The sequence below is a fragment of the Agelaius tricolor genome, unplaced genomic scaffold (assembly GCF_023055355.1).
Source record: "Agelaius tricolor isolate 1412-34295 unplaced genomic scaffold, bAgeTri1.0.p SCAF_3, whole genome shotgun sequence".
Classification (NCBI taxonomy): Eukaryota; Metazoa; Chordata; class Aves; order Passeriformes; family Icteridae; genus Agelaius; species Agelaius tricolor.
This window is the reverse complement of record NW_027269263.1, coordinates 13,722,221-13,739,176: the sequence shown is the minus strand read 5'-3', so window position 1 is coordinate 13,739,176 and position 16,956 is coordinate 13,722,221. Positions and strand designations below refer to the sequence as shown.

At 47.3% G+C, this 16,956-nt stretch overlaps 1 protein-coding gene across 6 annotated transcripts in view; it reads left to right on the top strand.

Moving 5' to 3' along the window:
* Positions 1–11,962, top strand: part of ITPR2 (inositol 1,4,5-trisphosphate receptor type 2) — a 244,386-nt gene extending 232,424 nt beyond the window's left edge. For all 6 annotated transcript variants that reach the window (XM_071422550.1, XM_071422548.1, XM_071422551.1 and 3 more), the window contains 2 exons: positions 7,642–7,803; positions 9,038–11,962. In XM_071422550.1, the coding sequence (XP_071278651.1) occupies positions 7,642–7,803; positions 9,038–9,124 (249 nt within the window). In that variant the 3' untranslated portion in view covers positions 9,125–11,962. The remainder of the gene's footprint in view (positions 1–7,641; positions 7,804–9,037) is intronic.
* Positions 11,963–16,956: the final 4,994 nt, after the last annotated feature.

The following is a 16,956-nucleotide window of genomic DNA, read 5'->3' as shown; positions in this document are numbered from 1 at the left end:
ATGTTTTACACAAATTTATAATTGTATCTATTTTAAGGGCGCAAATATTATGGACCAAATCCTAGCTTTTGATGGTAGTGTTGGGATTCTTGAATATTTGCACAGGACAATATCAATTATCAGGGTTATGAGAAAGATAAGGTGACAGAGAGCAACTGACACAGCAGAAGAAAGCAACAGCTCAGAAATGTGTTGTGGGGAAGGAATGACACCAGGAGCAAAGGTGTCTTCAAGGAGAGCAGTGCTGGGGTGGGGCACCAGCTGAGGCTCTCCAAGCACACAGGAGCTGTGCCCTGGCTCTCCCATGAGTCCCCTGAGGTCCCTGCACACCTGCAGATCCCTGGGTCTCACCTGGACAGTGGCTGGAATGTCCCATCTCAGAGACAAAGCTACTTAGTTTGGTTTCTGCTTGCCACCTTCCAGGGCAGAGTTGCTGAAGTGGGATCTCTCCCCCTGTGGCTGCTGCAGCCGAGGTCAGGGTGGCCTTTTCCTCTCTAGGGACACGCTGTGACTCACAGACCTGCTGTTGGCACGTGGCTTGCCCACAACAGCAGTGTGAGAGCACATTCAAACTTATGGAAAAAATTATTTTCGTTATTATTTCCGTCTTTTGGAGGTAAATGCAAAGTCCCTTAGGTGTGTTGGATAAGCAGAAATATAGATGTGTTTGATAAGCAGAAATATTGTGGTGCTTGTCCTTTACAGAGCTTCAATTTGAGTGTCTAAACTGCCCCATAGAGCGTCAGAGAAAATTCTTTGCAATTTGGGGTTTATTATCATTCCTCACCATAATTTTTGCAGGGGTATCATAAGTGGGAATGCTGATACAGAAACACTGAGACATTTATAACTGCCTGGCCTGGATATCAGTCTTGAAGAACTCGCAATTATTCAGAATTACGGTGGTAGATTCTGTTGCAGCCCTCAAAAACATTCAGCCAAGTTAAAATGAAAGTAAATGCATCAATGACACTGCTAAAGCAGACTGTGGGTCTGTGTTGTGGTTTCAACCTTCTTTCAGGGGGTAACAGGTTTTTCTATTTTTCTGTGAGCTGTGAGAGCTCGTAGCACATATCAATCCAGTGCAGACCCAGCCAAACCTATTAGTTCTCTTGTTGCATAAAGATTTATCTGTAATTGCCAAGGTTTATTTTTATTTTCTTTGAATTACTGTTCTGGATGCATATAGATGCATAACAATTCCTAATTTCCCTCCCTATATTCTTGTACAGCACAGATTGCTTATCAAATACAGTCTTAACATTAAAGTGTCAAACAGGATTTGCAGAAAGCTATTTAGGTTTGTAGTTTAGGATGAACGTTTATCAAATTGTGGATTAGCTGAATCATGCACTGAACCAAATTATTATTGTCTGTGATTAAATCACAAAGTGGTTATTGCCCTGTGTCATCTAAAGCACATGATAGCTTAAATCTTGAAAATCCCTTTTTAAGGTGGCTATAGGAGCTACATAACGCTGGACTTTTAGGACCAGACTCCATCCCTAGACAAAAAAATAATAGCTTTTGAAAGGTCATTTGGACTGATCCCTCTCTGCTTACATGGGCAGCACACTGGGAAAAGAATGGATGGGTTTATTTGCATTTCAGACATACAGAATAGTTCTCAGTAAATAGATCTCTTTGTACCCAGCGCTGAAGTATTTATTCAAGGTGCTGGCCCAGAAAAGGGGAGTGAACTGTTCCTTCTCGTGCCTGAAAGGACAGGGGCTGCCTGCTGGAGAGCAGTGATGCCCAGTTTGTTTGCCCTCATGCTGAGGGCACAGAGGGCTGGCAGTTCCACTCCTCAGCCCTGAAGACCATGGGATGACCAGCAGGGTCTCTCCTCAGCACCAGTGCAGCAGAATTTTGCCAACCCAAAGGGGCACTTGAGGGGCTACAGTCTTTCTAAAGAGGCTCAGTCTTCCCAAAGCTGTAGGAAGTTTTTTGGGGGCTGCTGCTGTGGTTGCTGCCTGCCCACAAAGATGTGTTCTGGCATAGCCCAGCATAGCACGTGAAGATGCTGGTAGCAAACCTTCCTGGTGACTGATGTCCACGCTCCTCTTGTGCACCCTTCAGCAACCATCTAGCTGAGGAGCAAGAGGGTTTCCAGCACCCCTATTTTCTCTGCCTTGCTGTTAGGGCACAGCCCTCCTGATGACAGCCTGGCTGAGTCACCGAGGAGAGAAGGATCCTTGCAGGACTGTGGGCTGGGAGACACAGCAGCCGCTCCCCTGCCCTGGTGCATGCAGCAGGGCAGGTCACAGCCCAGGAGGAGTCGTGAGCAGTAATCACCACTTTTCCTGGTGAACAGAGAGGAGGGAAGTCCTGAAAGGGCTTGTTTTCATGTTGCAACAAGGGGTCACGGGGTGGAAAGGGCTGAGAGTCACTGCATTAGAGCGTGCTGGAGAAATGAGTCTGGCACAGCTGACGGCGGCGTGGCCCTCGCAGCTGTGGCAGTAGCACCGGCTGGAAGTCTGCATTAGGCTGCCTTTGCTCCTCTACTTCATCCCCCTTGTCCTACTCTTTGACCTATTTTCTCTCACTGTTATCTAGTAATCTATTTTTTAAAGGCTCAGCCCAGTCTTTCCTGCTGGTTGCAGCTGATCCATCTCGCTGCTAGCCTGTGAAACCAGCACCTCCTAAAGAAACATCCCTCTGCCAATTACTCCGAAGGCATGGATTCAGCTCAGCGTGAGAGCTTGATTGAAGCCAGTTGGCTGTGCCAACAGGACAGGGATGGCTCAAGAGAGGCTTCGTACAAAGTACAGAAACTCTAAACAGATTTCTTCAGTCTTTCCTCCATCCATGCTCAAACAAAGCCAGCAAAACCAGAAAAATGGCAATATTTTACCAAAGAGAGGACTTATCCCACAGCTCTGCCGTCCCCCTGGAATGCCCACAGAAGGGAAGGAGAGAGTTGCACAGGAAACTGCAGGAGGCAGACGCAGACTTCTGCTCTCTGAGCCTGCCTCTCTGAGACGGAGGGTTTGAGGTTTTCCAGCAAGCTCAAGGAGCAAATCCTCTAAGCCCTGTGATTTCTCAGGCATGTGGCCTCGCCGTGGGCACCTTGAGTACGTGCACCCAGAGCCCTGCATAGAGTCTGGCCCTGGGGGAGCCGTGCCTGTGGCTGGAGCCCTGCCAGCTGAGGGGAGGACAGAGGGACGAGCACGCTGGATCGCCACACCAATGTCTGCTCTGCTCTGCTCTGCTCTGCTCTGCTCTGCTCTGCTCGTGTGCAGCCTCTCTGGCCCGCAGCCTTTTGGCTCGCCCCACCTGCCTTTCTTCCCTTTTTTTTCCCTTTCCCCCAGCTGAACTGGCGGAGAGGAGGTTGCAGCTCCTTTTGGTCCCTGCAGCTTTCCTGTCTGGCTGACGCTGTGCCCTGGACACAGATGTCTGCTTCAGTATGGATCCTGCGAGGCACAAGTTACGCTCGCGGGAAGAGCGTGGAGAGGGAAGATGCTGTGATCCCTAGGTGTGCTGTGAATTGCTGCCGTCCTGTGCAAGAATGAAATAACAATAACAACTAACAACATACTGCCTTAAACAGTGGTTGTTTAGAAAGAAGATTTCGGTACATTTTCACAATTAATTATTTATCCAGGCAGCTACTTCGTTTAAAAGCATCCCGTCCACATAGCTCACCCTCTGTGAGCTCATTAATGCTCGAGCTGTGTCACCTCGGGCTAACCTGGTGGCTGTTGATTGAGTCCCGTGACAGCTGTTTGCAGAGGTTTGCCCTGCTCCCTGCCAGCAGCCTGCCTTCCTCCTCCAAATTGCCTCTCCATTCCAGGCAGGGTTCAAATTTCTGAGTGAACGCTATCCTGGGCAAAATGGTTGGATTTCTGAGAGTAATAGGTAAGGCATGACAGATAACATCCTGCACACCCCCAGGAGTGCTCCTGCATGTTACAGCTTGAAGGTGTTGGTCAAGGTGAACCCTGCACCGAGCCCATAAACATTTAAGTCCCAGAACAAGTGTTTGGGGGTGTACAAACATGTTAATGACCTCCAGTTAATTGGCAAGCAATTACCTTGAAGTAAAAATAGCTTTCCCCTTGCTGAGCAGTCACAAGAGCGCGTGTCCCCCTATGAACACTGAAATTTTTGGCCAAGGAGCCTTGTCCAGCTTGTCTTCTGGATCCTGGCAGGTCTGTGATCAAAAGTGTGTTGTCCCCAGCACCAACTGCTGTTTGTTTGTGGTAGAGACTCAGCAAACAGAACTGTCTGCCAAAGCTAATTTTCACTCTGCCCTTTAATAAAGTTCTGCAGTTCATAATGCAATGAAAAAGTAAGATCATATTGACTGGCAAAAGCGTGTGGTTCAGCAAGGGAAAGTACCTGCTGTGTGCACTATAAAGGAACTATCAGTGAAAGCTAGGTAAGTATTTTTAACCTAAAGACAGCTTGGCAGGCTATAATGTGTCTCCTACCGAATTTCGAATCTTTCTGATCCTTTGCATGACAAAAATACACAGCTGGACTGATTTCATCAGATGTGTATTGCAGCTGAGAACCAAGAGGCCTGCACCTAGCACAGCTCTTGGCACTCCAAGGGGACCCGTGGGCAGATATTTGACCTGTTGCCTCTCTGCCACCTACAAAAGTCAGCAGCATCTTTTCAGGAGGTCTCCAGCCCATGCAAACCATCAGCTTCTCTTAGAACTTGGATCAAGTCCTTGCTTGATCCTCCACAATACTTTGGGAAAAAAAAGGTCCAGATTTTCCTGCTATGTAACCAAACCACACCTGGGTTTCATTCCTGGAAGAGATTGTCACAGCGTTTCTAAGAAGGCAATAACTGGGCACACGTGAGTCTGTCGCTGAAGTCCCGTGACTCTGGGGCTTGTGGTGGCCGAGATGAGCTGGCACGTGGCGCAGGGTGGTTCCAGCTGCAGAGCCACATCTGCTCCCTGTGCTCCACAGCAGCGCGTGAGGTGCTTGCTGCCTGTGCCATCCCTGTCTCCAGCTGCTCCTGGCCATCCCTCTCTCCAGGCAGTGTAATGTCATGCTGAGGAGGAGGGAAGCAGGTGACACTGGGAGCCGCAGGACAGCCAGGGTGTCTGGCACAGATTCCTCTGGATGCTGCAGTGGGCTGCAGGGTCAGTCCACAAAAATCTTTCCAAAGCAGCCAGAGGTCTCTGCCTTGTGTCCTGGAGGAGTGAGGGAGTGGCAGATGGAAAAAACAAAACTAGCAAAATGCATTTCACAATCCTGGCAGCAGTACTCGGCAAACAGAGGAGCCACAATGATGGAGTCTCAGATTGCTCTCCCTGTGCAGCCTGGCTTTAGGGACTCTGGCGTTGTTGTGAGGCTTGAAAGGGCTCCTGTTCCCTCCTCTGGCTCCTATGGCCTTGCATTTGGTATCCTCAGGTGTTTCAGGCTGGAGGAGCTGTAATGAGTACAGATACCAGAGCTTTCCAGGAAGCATTCAGGTACAAGTGCAGCTCTGTTCACTGTAACTGCCTTGAATTAAAGTTCTGTGCCTGTAGTGGCAGACAAATTTGCTGGCAAACATTTTGAAAAAAAAAAAAAGAAAAAAAGAAAAAGGCATCAATCCAGAAAGGCACTGTGCACAAACTAAGCTTAGTCTAAATGAGTACACCTGTGCTCGACACCAGGCACGTGATGAATGCTCTGCTACATCCTAGCCAAAATAAATTTAAAATGAATATCGGCGTGTACTGGTGTGAGATGAATGCTGGTCTTGTAAGCAGGACCGCATGTGGCAGAAACAGGATCCTCCCGCCCGGCGTGTCAGCTGGGGATATCCACAGGGAGGGTCACGTGCGCTCCTCTCGAGCTCACCAGCAGGGCTGGTGAAAACAGGTTTTGATTTGAATGAGTTATGACCCATTGAAAATGGCATCATGTGTAACCACAGTAAATTGTCATAATGAGATCACGAGGCTGGAGAAGTGAGCGGCGAGCAAAGAGGCCGCGTTCCACCGGCACCCGCGGCTGCCAGCCCGGGGCTGCAGAATGCAACCCGGGGACACGCTCCTGATCCCTGGGCATCTTTGGGGATTTAGGGACAGGACCAGGGCTCGCACAGCCAGGCAAAAAACCATCAGCAGTTTTGAGTTAAAAAGAAGAAAAAAAGCTAAAAGTCATACAGCTTTGCATTTAGTCTTATCCAGAGTAACAGAGGGGACTGGGCTAACACAAAGAGTGGACAAACACGAGTACTGTTAGTGCTGCCATGTTCACTCAGGCTTAGCCTAGATGTTTCTAAATCATGCTGCTGTAGGAAGGGAGGGTTTGGTGGACAGAGCACTACAGAGGTGAAAGGAAATCCTCCTGGAAGCACAATAAAAGCCTTGGTGTATCCCAAGTTCACAGTTCTGCCAGACCAGCCCTCCTGAACTCTGCTCAGGCATGGCTGCCCTGGGCTGCCATGCAGCTGTAAATGCTGCAGAATCATCACTGCCTTCTCTATTTTCACAGGAAAGATAGAGGCAAAGTCTAAAACTCTGATCAGTTTGATGGACTTAAAATTTTACCAAATACCTGGACAACATAAGTAGCAGAGCTCCTGCCTTCCAGGTGTATTGTAGGTGGACTTTTGGCAAGAGCTCCTTTCCATTCCTCCTGACACTGTGCTATTTGTGTGGGGCCATTCACAGCTCAGGGGACTGGAAGAAACACACTCATTCTGCTTCTCTTCTCAAGTTATCAAGTGCACGTGGCCCAGCCACATCCTCCCGCTGCCCGCGAGGCACAGGGCAGAGGTGTGTGCATGCTGCCCGCTGCAGGACCTGCTCTGTTCCCTTGGTCTCAGGGCAAACCAGGCTGCTTTCCACGTGGCTGCCACTCCTCTAGTCTTGCACCCTTCTGTCTCCTCCATCTGTTAAGCTCTGCACACAAATATCTGTGCCCCTGAGCCATGGAGCCATTCGGGCTCATGCGGATATGCAGCACCTTCCTGACTCATATGCTCTGTTTACAGTGGTTTGGTCATGGCTGAATTCATAGCCTGAGTCCATGGATAAAGAAACACCCAGCTCAGTGCTGTTCCATGCAGTGCAGGTTAGCCCTCGGCCCTGGGGTTGTGCTTGCATTTATCCAAGATGCACAGTCTGAACAGCACATTGAAGCCTAAGCCATTCCCAGGACCCCACATCTCCTGTTGTGGGCAGCTGGCTCCAGGTGCTTCTGCTCTTCCAGTAGAAGTGCTTGAGGCTGATCTGGAAGGCTCTAGTCTTGTTTCCCTGGTGTTGCCTTGCTGACATTGCTGCAAGGACAGCCGAAAGAGATGGAGACCAGCCAAGCTGAAGAGACACAGGGGAAATGTGTCCCTGCATACACTTAAAAGCAAAGCACGGGGAGCACTGAGGATTTCCTGGTGTACCAGAGGCGTCTTCCCAGTGGGGGCATGTCTGCTTGCCACAGGTGAATGTGCCAACACTGCCCATGCTGCAGTGCAGGTACAGATTTTCCAGTTGATACCTTCTCTGTAGCTAATGAGAACCAAAAATAAAACTGCTCGTTTGAAATACTTTCTGAATTTACTGCTTAAGCTGACTTGCTGTGTGTCATCCATAGAGCAGAAGTCCTTCTGAGCTTTCATTCTTTAGTCTCAGCTTAGTAGCCCTGCATAAACCCCTACTAACATGCCTTATTTTTCTAATACCCATGTAGGAGAAGAATTTGGACTGGTTCCCTCGGATGAGAGCCATGTCTCTGGTTAGCAATGAAGGTGACAGTGAGCAAAATGAAATCAGGAACCTGCAGGAGAGGCTGGAGTCAACCATGAGCCTTGTGAAACAGCTTTCCAGTCAGCTGGCTGAGCTCAAGGAACAGGTAAGTGCCCTGTGTGGGTAGCAAAGTGAGCACGTGTGGGTGAAGGCACTGCCTTCCATCACGTCGCAGTCAGGACAGTGTTACAAAAGAGACTTTTGTCTTGGGAAGGTTTTATCTTTCCCTCCAGCAAGCTTTCTGGGTAGATACACTGATAAGGGTTTGGAGTGAAATTGTACTCTGTTAGCAACAGCAGAGATCAGGTAAGGAGAAAACTCTGGAGGGGAATTAGTCATGAAATGCTCCTGGTGAGTGTGCAAGGACAGAGGGGAAACTGCAGAAGGGATGAGGGGCTGCATAACCCGGCAGTGAAAGCAATGTAGTGTCAGGAATAGCTGCATACTGATGGGAGCCTGGAGGGAAAAAAGCCTTCTGTGTCCTGCCCTTGGGTTTTTCCCCCACTGAGAACATCAACAGTGCCCTTGTGAAAACAATTTGCAGAGCCTGTTGCTTTGCTTGTGTCACCCTTGTGCTGGTTCCCCTCCTGCAGCTCCCTCTGCTCTCCCGTATGGAGCACAAGCTGCTGGCCTCCCTTAAAGCCTCCCTTAAAGCCCTGCTCCTGCCCACATTGCCTGCCTGCTGTGTTTGCTCTCCCTTCAGGATCAAAAGGCCAGCTCCTTTTTTTGCGACAGGTGCTGGTCACCTCTGCTTTGCTCATTACAGTTTCAGAAAAGCATCTGTGTGTTTTCTTTATGGGAAGCCCTTCAGTGGCATCAACAGAGTTATCTAATTATTCCCCTTCAAATCCCTCCTTAAAACTTTTCCCTGTGAAAAACCCAACAAAGGTTTAGGCTGGATGTGCTGAGACCATTGCTCATTGTGCTTACCCACAACATCCTGGTGGGATTTTTTTTATCCCCCTCTGGCTGAATCTGTTCTCTCCTGGCTTAAATTTAAACCCTGTGTGGCCGGGGCCATGTTTTCCTTCTGTGATTCTACAGCACCAAGTGCAAACGCTGACCCTCTGCAGGGCTACACAACACAATAGCAGCACAAATAATACTCTGTAAGACCGGCTGGGGGATAAGAATAATGTGTAAATGAGAATAAAATGTCCATACTTTGCAGGAAACAGATCTCCCACTTCAAAGACATCCCTTACTTGTAATTTTCTGTGCTGAAGAAAAGAATTCCACTCCCTGTTGTTTTGCTTATATGTATCTTGTTCTGTGACTGCTAAATAATAGTAAAAAGAAAAAAAAATCTCAACTCGTCTCTCTCTGCCTTTCCACCTTAGATGACAGAACAAAGGAAGAATAAGCAGAGGCTGGGCTTTCTTGGATCAAACACACCCCATGTGAATCATCACATGCCACCACCCTGATACCACGGGGAGAAGCCGTGACTAGCCTTTCATCAGTATTCCTGCTTTATTATAGAATAAAAAACTGAGATTGAGAGGAGTGAACAGTGCCTATTGTTACAAAGTTAAAAACAACCAAGTGCCAAGATGTTAAGTGGTTTAGCTCTGGGAACAATTTGTAGCTGTTTTTCATGGTTGAGAGGGACCACAACCTAGAATGTGAGCGATACAAGGCAGCTCGTTTGTATTCCCTGCGCTCGGCTCGGGCTCCAGGGCTGCCTGGGACACAGGCTGGGACACAGGCTGGGACAGAGGCTGGGACAGCACTTGCCACATCCTGGGAGCCCCTTTCTCCCCGGAGCACCGGGAGGAGCGAGCTGAGCAGAAGAAGGAGAGGTGTTTATTGAGGCAAGCACGACAGCCTGGCTCAGAATCAATAGGTCGTCTCCGGCTCACTTGCCAAATAGCAACATTAGTCATATTTGCTTGGCATTTACTATTTTCTAATTACCAAAAATATGTCAGTCCGTAAGCGGTGATGTTGCTTCAAGTAACTTCTACTAGGAGGGAAAGGGGAGAAACCTCAAAAGACTGGAGGAAGGAAAAAAAAAAAAAAGGAAAAAATAGAAAAAGTTGCAAAGAGATACATTAACGCTTTTGAATTTTAGCTGTCACCATGCAATTTCTTATTTATAACATGGAGCACAATGGATCTACAGCTGTGGGAATGTTATGCACATAATACTGACAACATAACTGGAAGTGATTTCTTTCTCCTGGCTTCAGATGTTCTCGATTAATGTGGCCGTGAGGTTTCACATACTGAGGAGTTAAACTGTGTTTTAAATTCAAGTTCCAATGGAGGATTCAGGGGAAAAAATTATACCTGTAGTTTGAAGTGTGTATGGGATTTTATTTTTTAAAAAAAGCTTAGAAATGTCTTTCTGTACAGAAATGTAATGGTGTCATTACCTTCCATAAACTCACCTTCAGCAAGAGTTGATTTGAGTAAATAAACACCAAATTCTGCCAGCTTTCCTCTGAGCTACAGATCATGGGTTGATGGTTTTTGCCTGCCCTTCCCACTTCTAGGGGTTTGCAGGGAAGCCTGGTGGGGAAGAGGGGGGCAACATCAGAGAAGCTCCTCCCAGCTCTCAGCCCTACAAAAGGCAGCTAAGTCACCCGTGCAGGTTTATGCTCTATCCTGTATTTCTTTGGATGGCTTGAAAGCAAAGTTACAGGGTTTCCAGAGAGCCCTAGGGGACTCTTTTGTCTTTTAGGAAAAAAATTGGGAGGCACAAATGGGAGTTGTGTCCTCAGTTTGCTTTCATTTTCAGTGGGTTTTGGTTACCAGATTGTCTCACATTTGAAAATGCACCTCTGGAGTCACTTTTTAAACCAAAATATTTTTGCAATGATTTGCCCCTGTAAAATTTTCATTTTGTTATAAAAGCCATTTTGATCAAAGGAAAAAATATTATTGGTGTAAATATTTTCCAGTTTCTTCCTGGAGAAATGCTGTTGTCCTGGTTAAGGCACTATTCAAACCAACAGGTCTAGAGTAAAGGGAAGGAAGGGGTATTTCACTCTCTTTATCCCAAATTCAGACCAGTTTTTTAAGCTACTTTTTTTTTACATTTTTTGTGGCAGTGATGTGGCTGAGATAAAAGGAATATATTGTAGCAACATACTTATATCTTCTACCACTAAAACATCTCCCATTGGCTTCAATTGTGTCCTTCAAAAATAGTGTAGAAATCAGAGGTTTGTGTATTTTACTGGAATAAAATCTCTTTCTGTTGGCATTAGTTCCAGAGAGCACCCTGGTTGTGAGAGGTGATGGCCAAAGGAGCTGCCCACAAACACAAAGTCAGCAGTAAGTTGGTAGGGACTCAGACCCTGTAGCTGTATTAATTCAAATTAGTTCATACAGTTAATCATATCTACTCACAGCTTCTGTTGCAACAGCAATTTCTTTTTCTCACAAGTGTGGTTCTAAAACACAAAGCACAGTTCAATTTTAAGTTAAACTCTCATTATTTATTGGGGGGTGTGTGGTTGGCTAATACTGGAATGGGTTGGCACTTTTCTTGTTTACACTCAGAAAAAGCAGCTGCACGTCAGGGGAGGCTTCTGCTGCTGGAGCTGGAAGAACTTGAGGCTGGATGGGTTTGTGCCCGAGCTCGGGGCTGCAGGTGGGTGCTGCTGGTGCTCCCTCTGGTTCACACCCAGCCCACATCCCCTGGGGCTCAGGAGCCCAGCTCCTGCTCTTCAGAAGGGAGAGTTACAGCATCAAAATCAGAGAACAGATGCTGGTTCACCTTGGCCACCTTGGTGCCTTTCTGCTGTTCACAGCTTCCCAGAGAGACCTCCATAATCAGTAACAGTAGGTGATGCTACTTGCACAGACTGTAAATATATTTCACTGAGAATTTCAACATCTTTGCTGTTTCTGTCAAAACTTAGGCCCTGCCCTGCTCTCATCCATGTGAGCAATCTGTACACTCATACGTGGTAAGGCAAACAGGAGGCCTTGCATGGATAATGGTTGCAGGGCCAGGCCCCAAGACTTAAAAGATTGTGAAATGTCCCCATGAATGAGTTTATAACAAAAATCATTGTTTTATACATATATTTATGTGTATATCTTTGTTTAATGCAGCTGGGGTAACCTTTTCCTAGGCAAGTATCATTTACCTTACCTATTTATATGAAATGATTGCAATGAAGTTAAAACTTCTAAGAGCTTTTAATGCCTTAGAGACATTTATCATTATAAGCTCCTTGACAGTTAAAACCTACTTAAGTGAACGTGTCCATTGCTGCTGAATGTAACTTTTAATAAAATGTGTCATTTTATATATGTCTGTCTCATTCTTGGGGCTAAGGCTGGGGGGAGATGTGTGTTCTGGTTTGGGAGGAGCAGGCCGGGTGGGGGCCCAGGCTGTGGGTGTGCACCCATTCCTTCAGCCCTGAATGGATGGAGGCTGAATGCAGCAAGGAAAGCAAGAATTTGTGTAGATTGCTCCAACCAGGATGATGGATCCAGGCATGCTGCTCTTCCCAGAGGTTGGGTGGCAGCTGGCTGTAGGATTTGCTGGAATGCTCTGAGGCCAGGGGAGCCCTGGTGCAGGTGGACAGAGCCAGGGATGGTGATGGGTCAAGTGTTACCAGGTAGGGATGAGCACAGAGCCTCAGGGTTCTGCTGCTGCCTGATCTATTCCAACATTTATGATTCTGCAGTACTGTCATGCAGGCTTTTCTGTGTGAGCTTATTTTGCACATTTTTGTCCTCTCTTTTTTAAAATGTTTTTAGTGTAACTCTTTCAGGTAGCACATTGAGAGAGAGACCAAGGGCTCTCCCCACTTCTCTGGGTGAAAGAATTGAGAAAGACAAATTGTGTCTCTCAACTTGGGCTAAGGAAATCTGTGGTCTTGTGGAAAATGGAAGAGCCCTCCCTACAAACCTGTGGTCAATAAACTACACCATATAAGTCCTTTTTTTTCCTTTTTCCCAGCTGGTTTTTTTTTGGTGTTTTTTTTTTGGTTTTTTTTTTCACAAATAGTCAATGAGGAAAAAAATAAGGCTTCTTCTTAGTGAGAAAAAGTCTGCTAATTAATTAGTAAGAAAAATCCTATTAAATGGAGCATGCTGTTTCTCCTGAGCACTCGTTCCACCAACTTGCTGAGATTTTGAGTAGAATTAACTTTCTTTTCTATTCTCTGGTATGATTTTAAGGCTAAATAGAAAGAAGCTTATTTACTACTAGGTTTGTTAGATGGTTTTGCAAAAAGGATATCCTAAGAGAAAATGGGGTTTCATGCAGCAAGCTTTCAACCTAAGATTTCAGTCAAAAAGCCCCCAAACCAGCATTAAGCTTCTAAGCTCAAAGGGGAGCAGTTTCACATGCAGGACTGTGAACCTAATGCCAAGGCTTTTCTTTTTCCAAATGTTTGCCCCCAAGGCACATTTTAATTCAAGAGGTGTTTCAGGGAGCAAACCTCTCCCTCCGCACTGGCTCACTCTGTTCTGGCCTGCAAGTGAATTCTGCTCCTCCCTTTCCACCATTGCTGCTGCTGCTGTGACAAAAGCATCTGCAGGCAAGGATGTTTTCTTTGGAAAGCACGTGCTTCTCTTCTGGGGAAGGCTGCCAAGTTCATTTGTGAGGGGAGAAGGCTGAGATTTAAGGCTGCTAACCTCTCTGCTGCCCCGGGATGCCCGCAGGAGCACAACTCCTGCCTGCAGGTGTCCATGCTGAACATCCTGAATTTGCACAGAATCATTCAAAATGCCTCAAAAGGAACTCAGGCTGTGGGGGTTTGAAATGTGCAGTGCTGTATTGCTACCATAAACTCACATTTGCCCACTCTATTTATATGCTGCACTGTTTCAGGCTGGAGAAGGAAGCTGCAAGGCAGAAGACAAGCAGCCTTTCTAACTTTGCTATTCCCACGTTTTTCTCTTGCTGCAAACAGCCAAGAGTTAACTTTCTTTTTGTACTGGAAGTTTCTTCCTCCATGTCTCCACCTTTGTCTGCTGCCACTCAGGTAAGGTGAGACCTGGGCATGTCCTGGACCACGGGGTTTGCTGATTAACCAAAGCAATAAGCTAAAATGTGTAGGAGCATGGTGTTCTTCTGACTTAATAATTCTGTTTAAATGTTGTAGATCATCAACATCCAATATCTGACTCAATGTAAGCAGGAGGTTTTCCTTTTCTTGTGGTTTAATCATTGCAGAGTCTCCATCCCCTGGTGGAGCAGCCATGTGGCCTTTGCCAAGGCAGCCCACACCCCTGTGCAAGGCTGTGGGGTCAGCCCAGCCACTGCTTTGGGTGGGCTGTGTCACCATTCAGATTTCATCCAGATGGCAAGAGCAGTGGGGGGATCCAATTACAGCCCAAAGGCCCAAACTCCCTTTATAAGTTACTCCCTTCTGGCCCCCAAAATCTGCAACATTTATAGGTTTTGTTCCCAGTAACACTGAGCTGCCACAAAAACTGTGGATTTTGGGCACATCCTCAGTGTTTCCTGTAATGGCCTTCAACTGGGATATGTCAATCTGAATTTCACAATCCTCTCCTAGGAGCACCAAAGATATAAGGATATTTTTCCTTGCTTTTCCCTACCAAAGACATAAGGATATTTTTCCTTGCTTCTTCTTCCCTGCCCTGCCAGTATTACAGGATGAAACACCCGGGACCTGTGTTAACTCAGTCCCTGCTGTAGAGACCCGCAGTTGTGTCCAGCAGAGCACAAGACAACCCAGAAACAGGGTTTAAAAAATCCATTTTCAGTCATGAGTTGCTGTTGGATGATAGAAGTTGGCTCAGAGTTTATAGTATTTTTTTTTCAAGTCACCTTTTGCTGGCTTTGAGGTTGGGTCTGGCCCATTTGCAGCCCTCTGGGGAGCAGCAGCGGCGGCTTTGTCTGGCACAAAAGCTCCCACCCCAATTTGATAAAGCCAGCAGAATTCCTGGTGCTCCCAAAACCCCTCCCAGCCCTTCATCTTTCTGTTCTAGGAGCTGAGGTGTTTGTGCTGTGTGTGGTTTGCACACACAGCCCAGTCTGAGGGTATTTGGGAACACTGGAACAGGAATGGGACAGCTTGGCTGCAGCCCTAAACAAGCAAAGCTGGTGTGAGCGCTGCCCTCCCGTGAGAAATGCAAATCCTGCTGCCTGTGGAGGAGGCAGGAGAGGAGATTTTGGTCCCTGGAGCTGTCATGGCTCTTCCTATGCAGGTGTAAACATCTGTCCAGGTTCCTGGTTGGCAGCTGGGATGTGGGAAGATGCTAGCAGGGTATTGTGCACCTGGCCCCACACTGTGAGAGTTGTCAACATGATGTGTTACAATGCAGAGAAAGAAAGGGAAGGAAGAAAGTTCAAGGGAAGGTCTTAAGGGTACAAGAAAATGTTGTCAAGGATGATTTTACTGGTGGGATTTACTAAAAGTTTGCTTTTGAGTTACTGTGAATAACTGGTGTTACCAGAAGCTGGCTGTCCATGTCTTTGTCAATCTTGAGTCCCTTTTCAGAAGAGAGCACTCACTGGTCCACTGAAACCCCTATTGCTCGGGGTCCTTGTTCTATGAACTCTGGGGCTCTGGGGTTTTTTTGGGAGTTTGTCCACAGCACCTCACTTGGGATGAGTGCTCTCTTACATGAGCTCTAAATAAATACAGAAATATAAACCAAGCTGGAAATTTACTGAGTACAAGCTGTCTTGCAAAATTGCCTGCGTTTCCTGGCTCTGGATGGGATGGAAATACCACAAGACTCCCTTCTCTCAGAGTAACGTGATACTTCTGCTTCCGGGCTCAGCGCAGAGCGGGAGGTGGAAGCGTGTTCAAGAGAGGAAAAAGAAAAGCAAAAGCAAATTATAATCATGCTCATTTTTAACATGGCAAAATCAAACTCCCAATTAGAATGCTTGAAGTGGCCACTATGATCATCTACTCAAAAGTCTCGTGCAGTGCAGGGGGTAGAGTTCTATCCATCTGCTCCTCTGTGTCACAGAGCTGGAAATGGGGGCTAACCTGGCCTGGAAGTCTCCATGGGCAGAAGACATGGGCTGTATCTGCCAGCTGGTTCTCATCTGACTCCTCTTCAGCCCAAGTGCTGCATCCTGGCCAGGCAAACCTGGTTCCCCATGGGCCATGCTGGTTCCCATTTCTCCAGGAGAGGGAAATCCAGTCTAATGCAATCTCAGGATGCAAATCTTGTTCTGCAGCACAGGCATTGTAATAATAGCCCACATGTCTCAGCACATGGCCTTGGGTGGTGCCTGGGGCATTTGGCCACTGAGCCTGTGGAGGAGGAGCTGTGCCCACCCCGCTCGAGGTCATCACCTCCAAGGCAAGGAGCACAAATGTGAAGTTGTTTTGTGGGCTGAATGTGGTTCTTCTGCACTCACACAAAATCTAGGCAGGTATGGTGCTGCCAGATCACCTCTTTTTTCCTTTTATTTTGCCTTGTTTTAGTGGCGAGGGCTCCCCTCAAGATGGCCTTTCCTCAGCCAGACCTTCACAGACACAGTTTCTCCAGCCAAGTGACAAGTTATCTTGTGGGATCCCTGTAATTTTCCCCATCTGGTCAAATATTTGGAGGCAGAAGTTATGTCAGCTGAGGTGTCAGGGAAGGAAACAAAGCTGTGCCACTACTGGGACAGTATGATGTGGCTGTGATATTGCTGTGGCAGAGAATGCCCATGGTGTGAGCAGCCACATCCTAAGGAGAAGATGGCTGGGAATTTAGGGCACCGCACAGCTCCTCCCCCTGATCCAACCTCCAGCACAGCACCTTCCTCAGGGTGAAACAGGGACCTTGGTCCAGCCTGCCTTTGTCACTGCTCCCCCCTCAAAAGAGAGGAGTGAAGGTCTGTGTCCTCAGCACTGCCCATGAGGGGTGTCCGCTCCTGCCTTTGCCAGAAAATGTCCTATTAACAGCATCTTCTGAGAACTGATGGAGACCACACATGTCCTTTCAGCCAGGCCAGCAAATAACCTTCAGCTAAGTCTGCCCAGGGCTGTTTTGGATCTGGTGATCTGCATTTAGAAATAGTCTCGGTATTTTTAAATGTTGCCTGAAGCCATCTGCTCCCCTCTTCATTTTATGTTTTAATTGTCATTTATAACATATTATATGAGCTATTCAAAATCCAGACAGACACTGGAGGGGAGTGAGTGAGTCCTGAGCTGCAACACACAGAAATCTCTGCAAGTCTTCCCTCGGCTTTCAAAGGGCTTGGGGCTGGCACCCCCGTCAAGGCAGCCGGAGTGGCTGCAGCTCTGTGGGATCCTGGCTCTGGGACACACCCTGTGCATTCCACAATTGCTGCCAGGGCCAGGGACTTGCT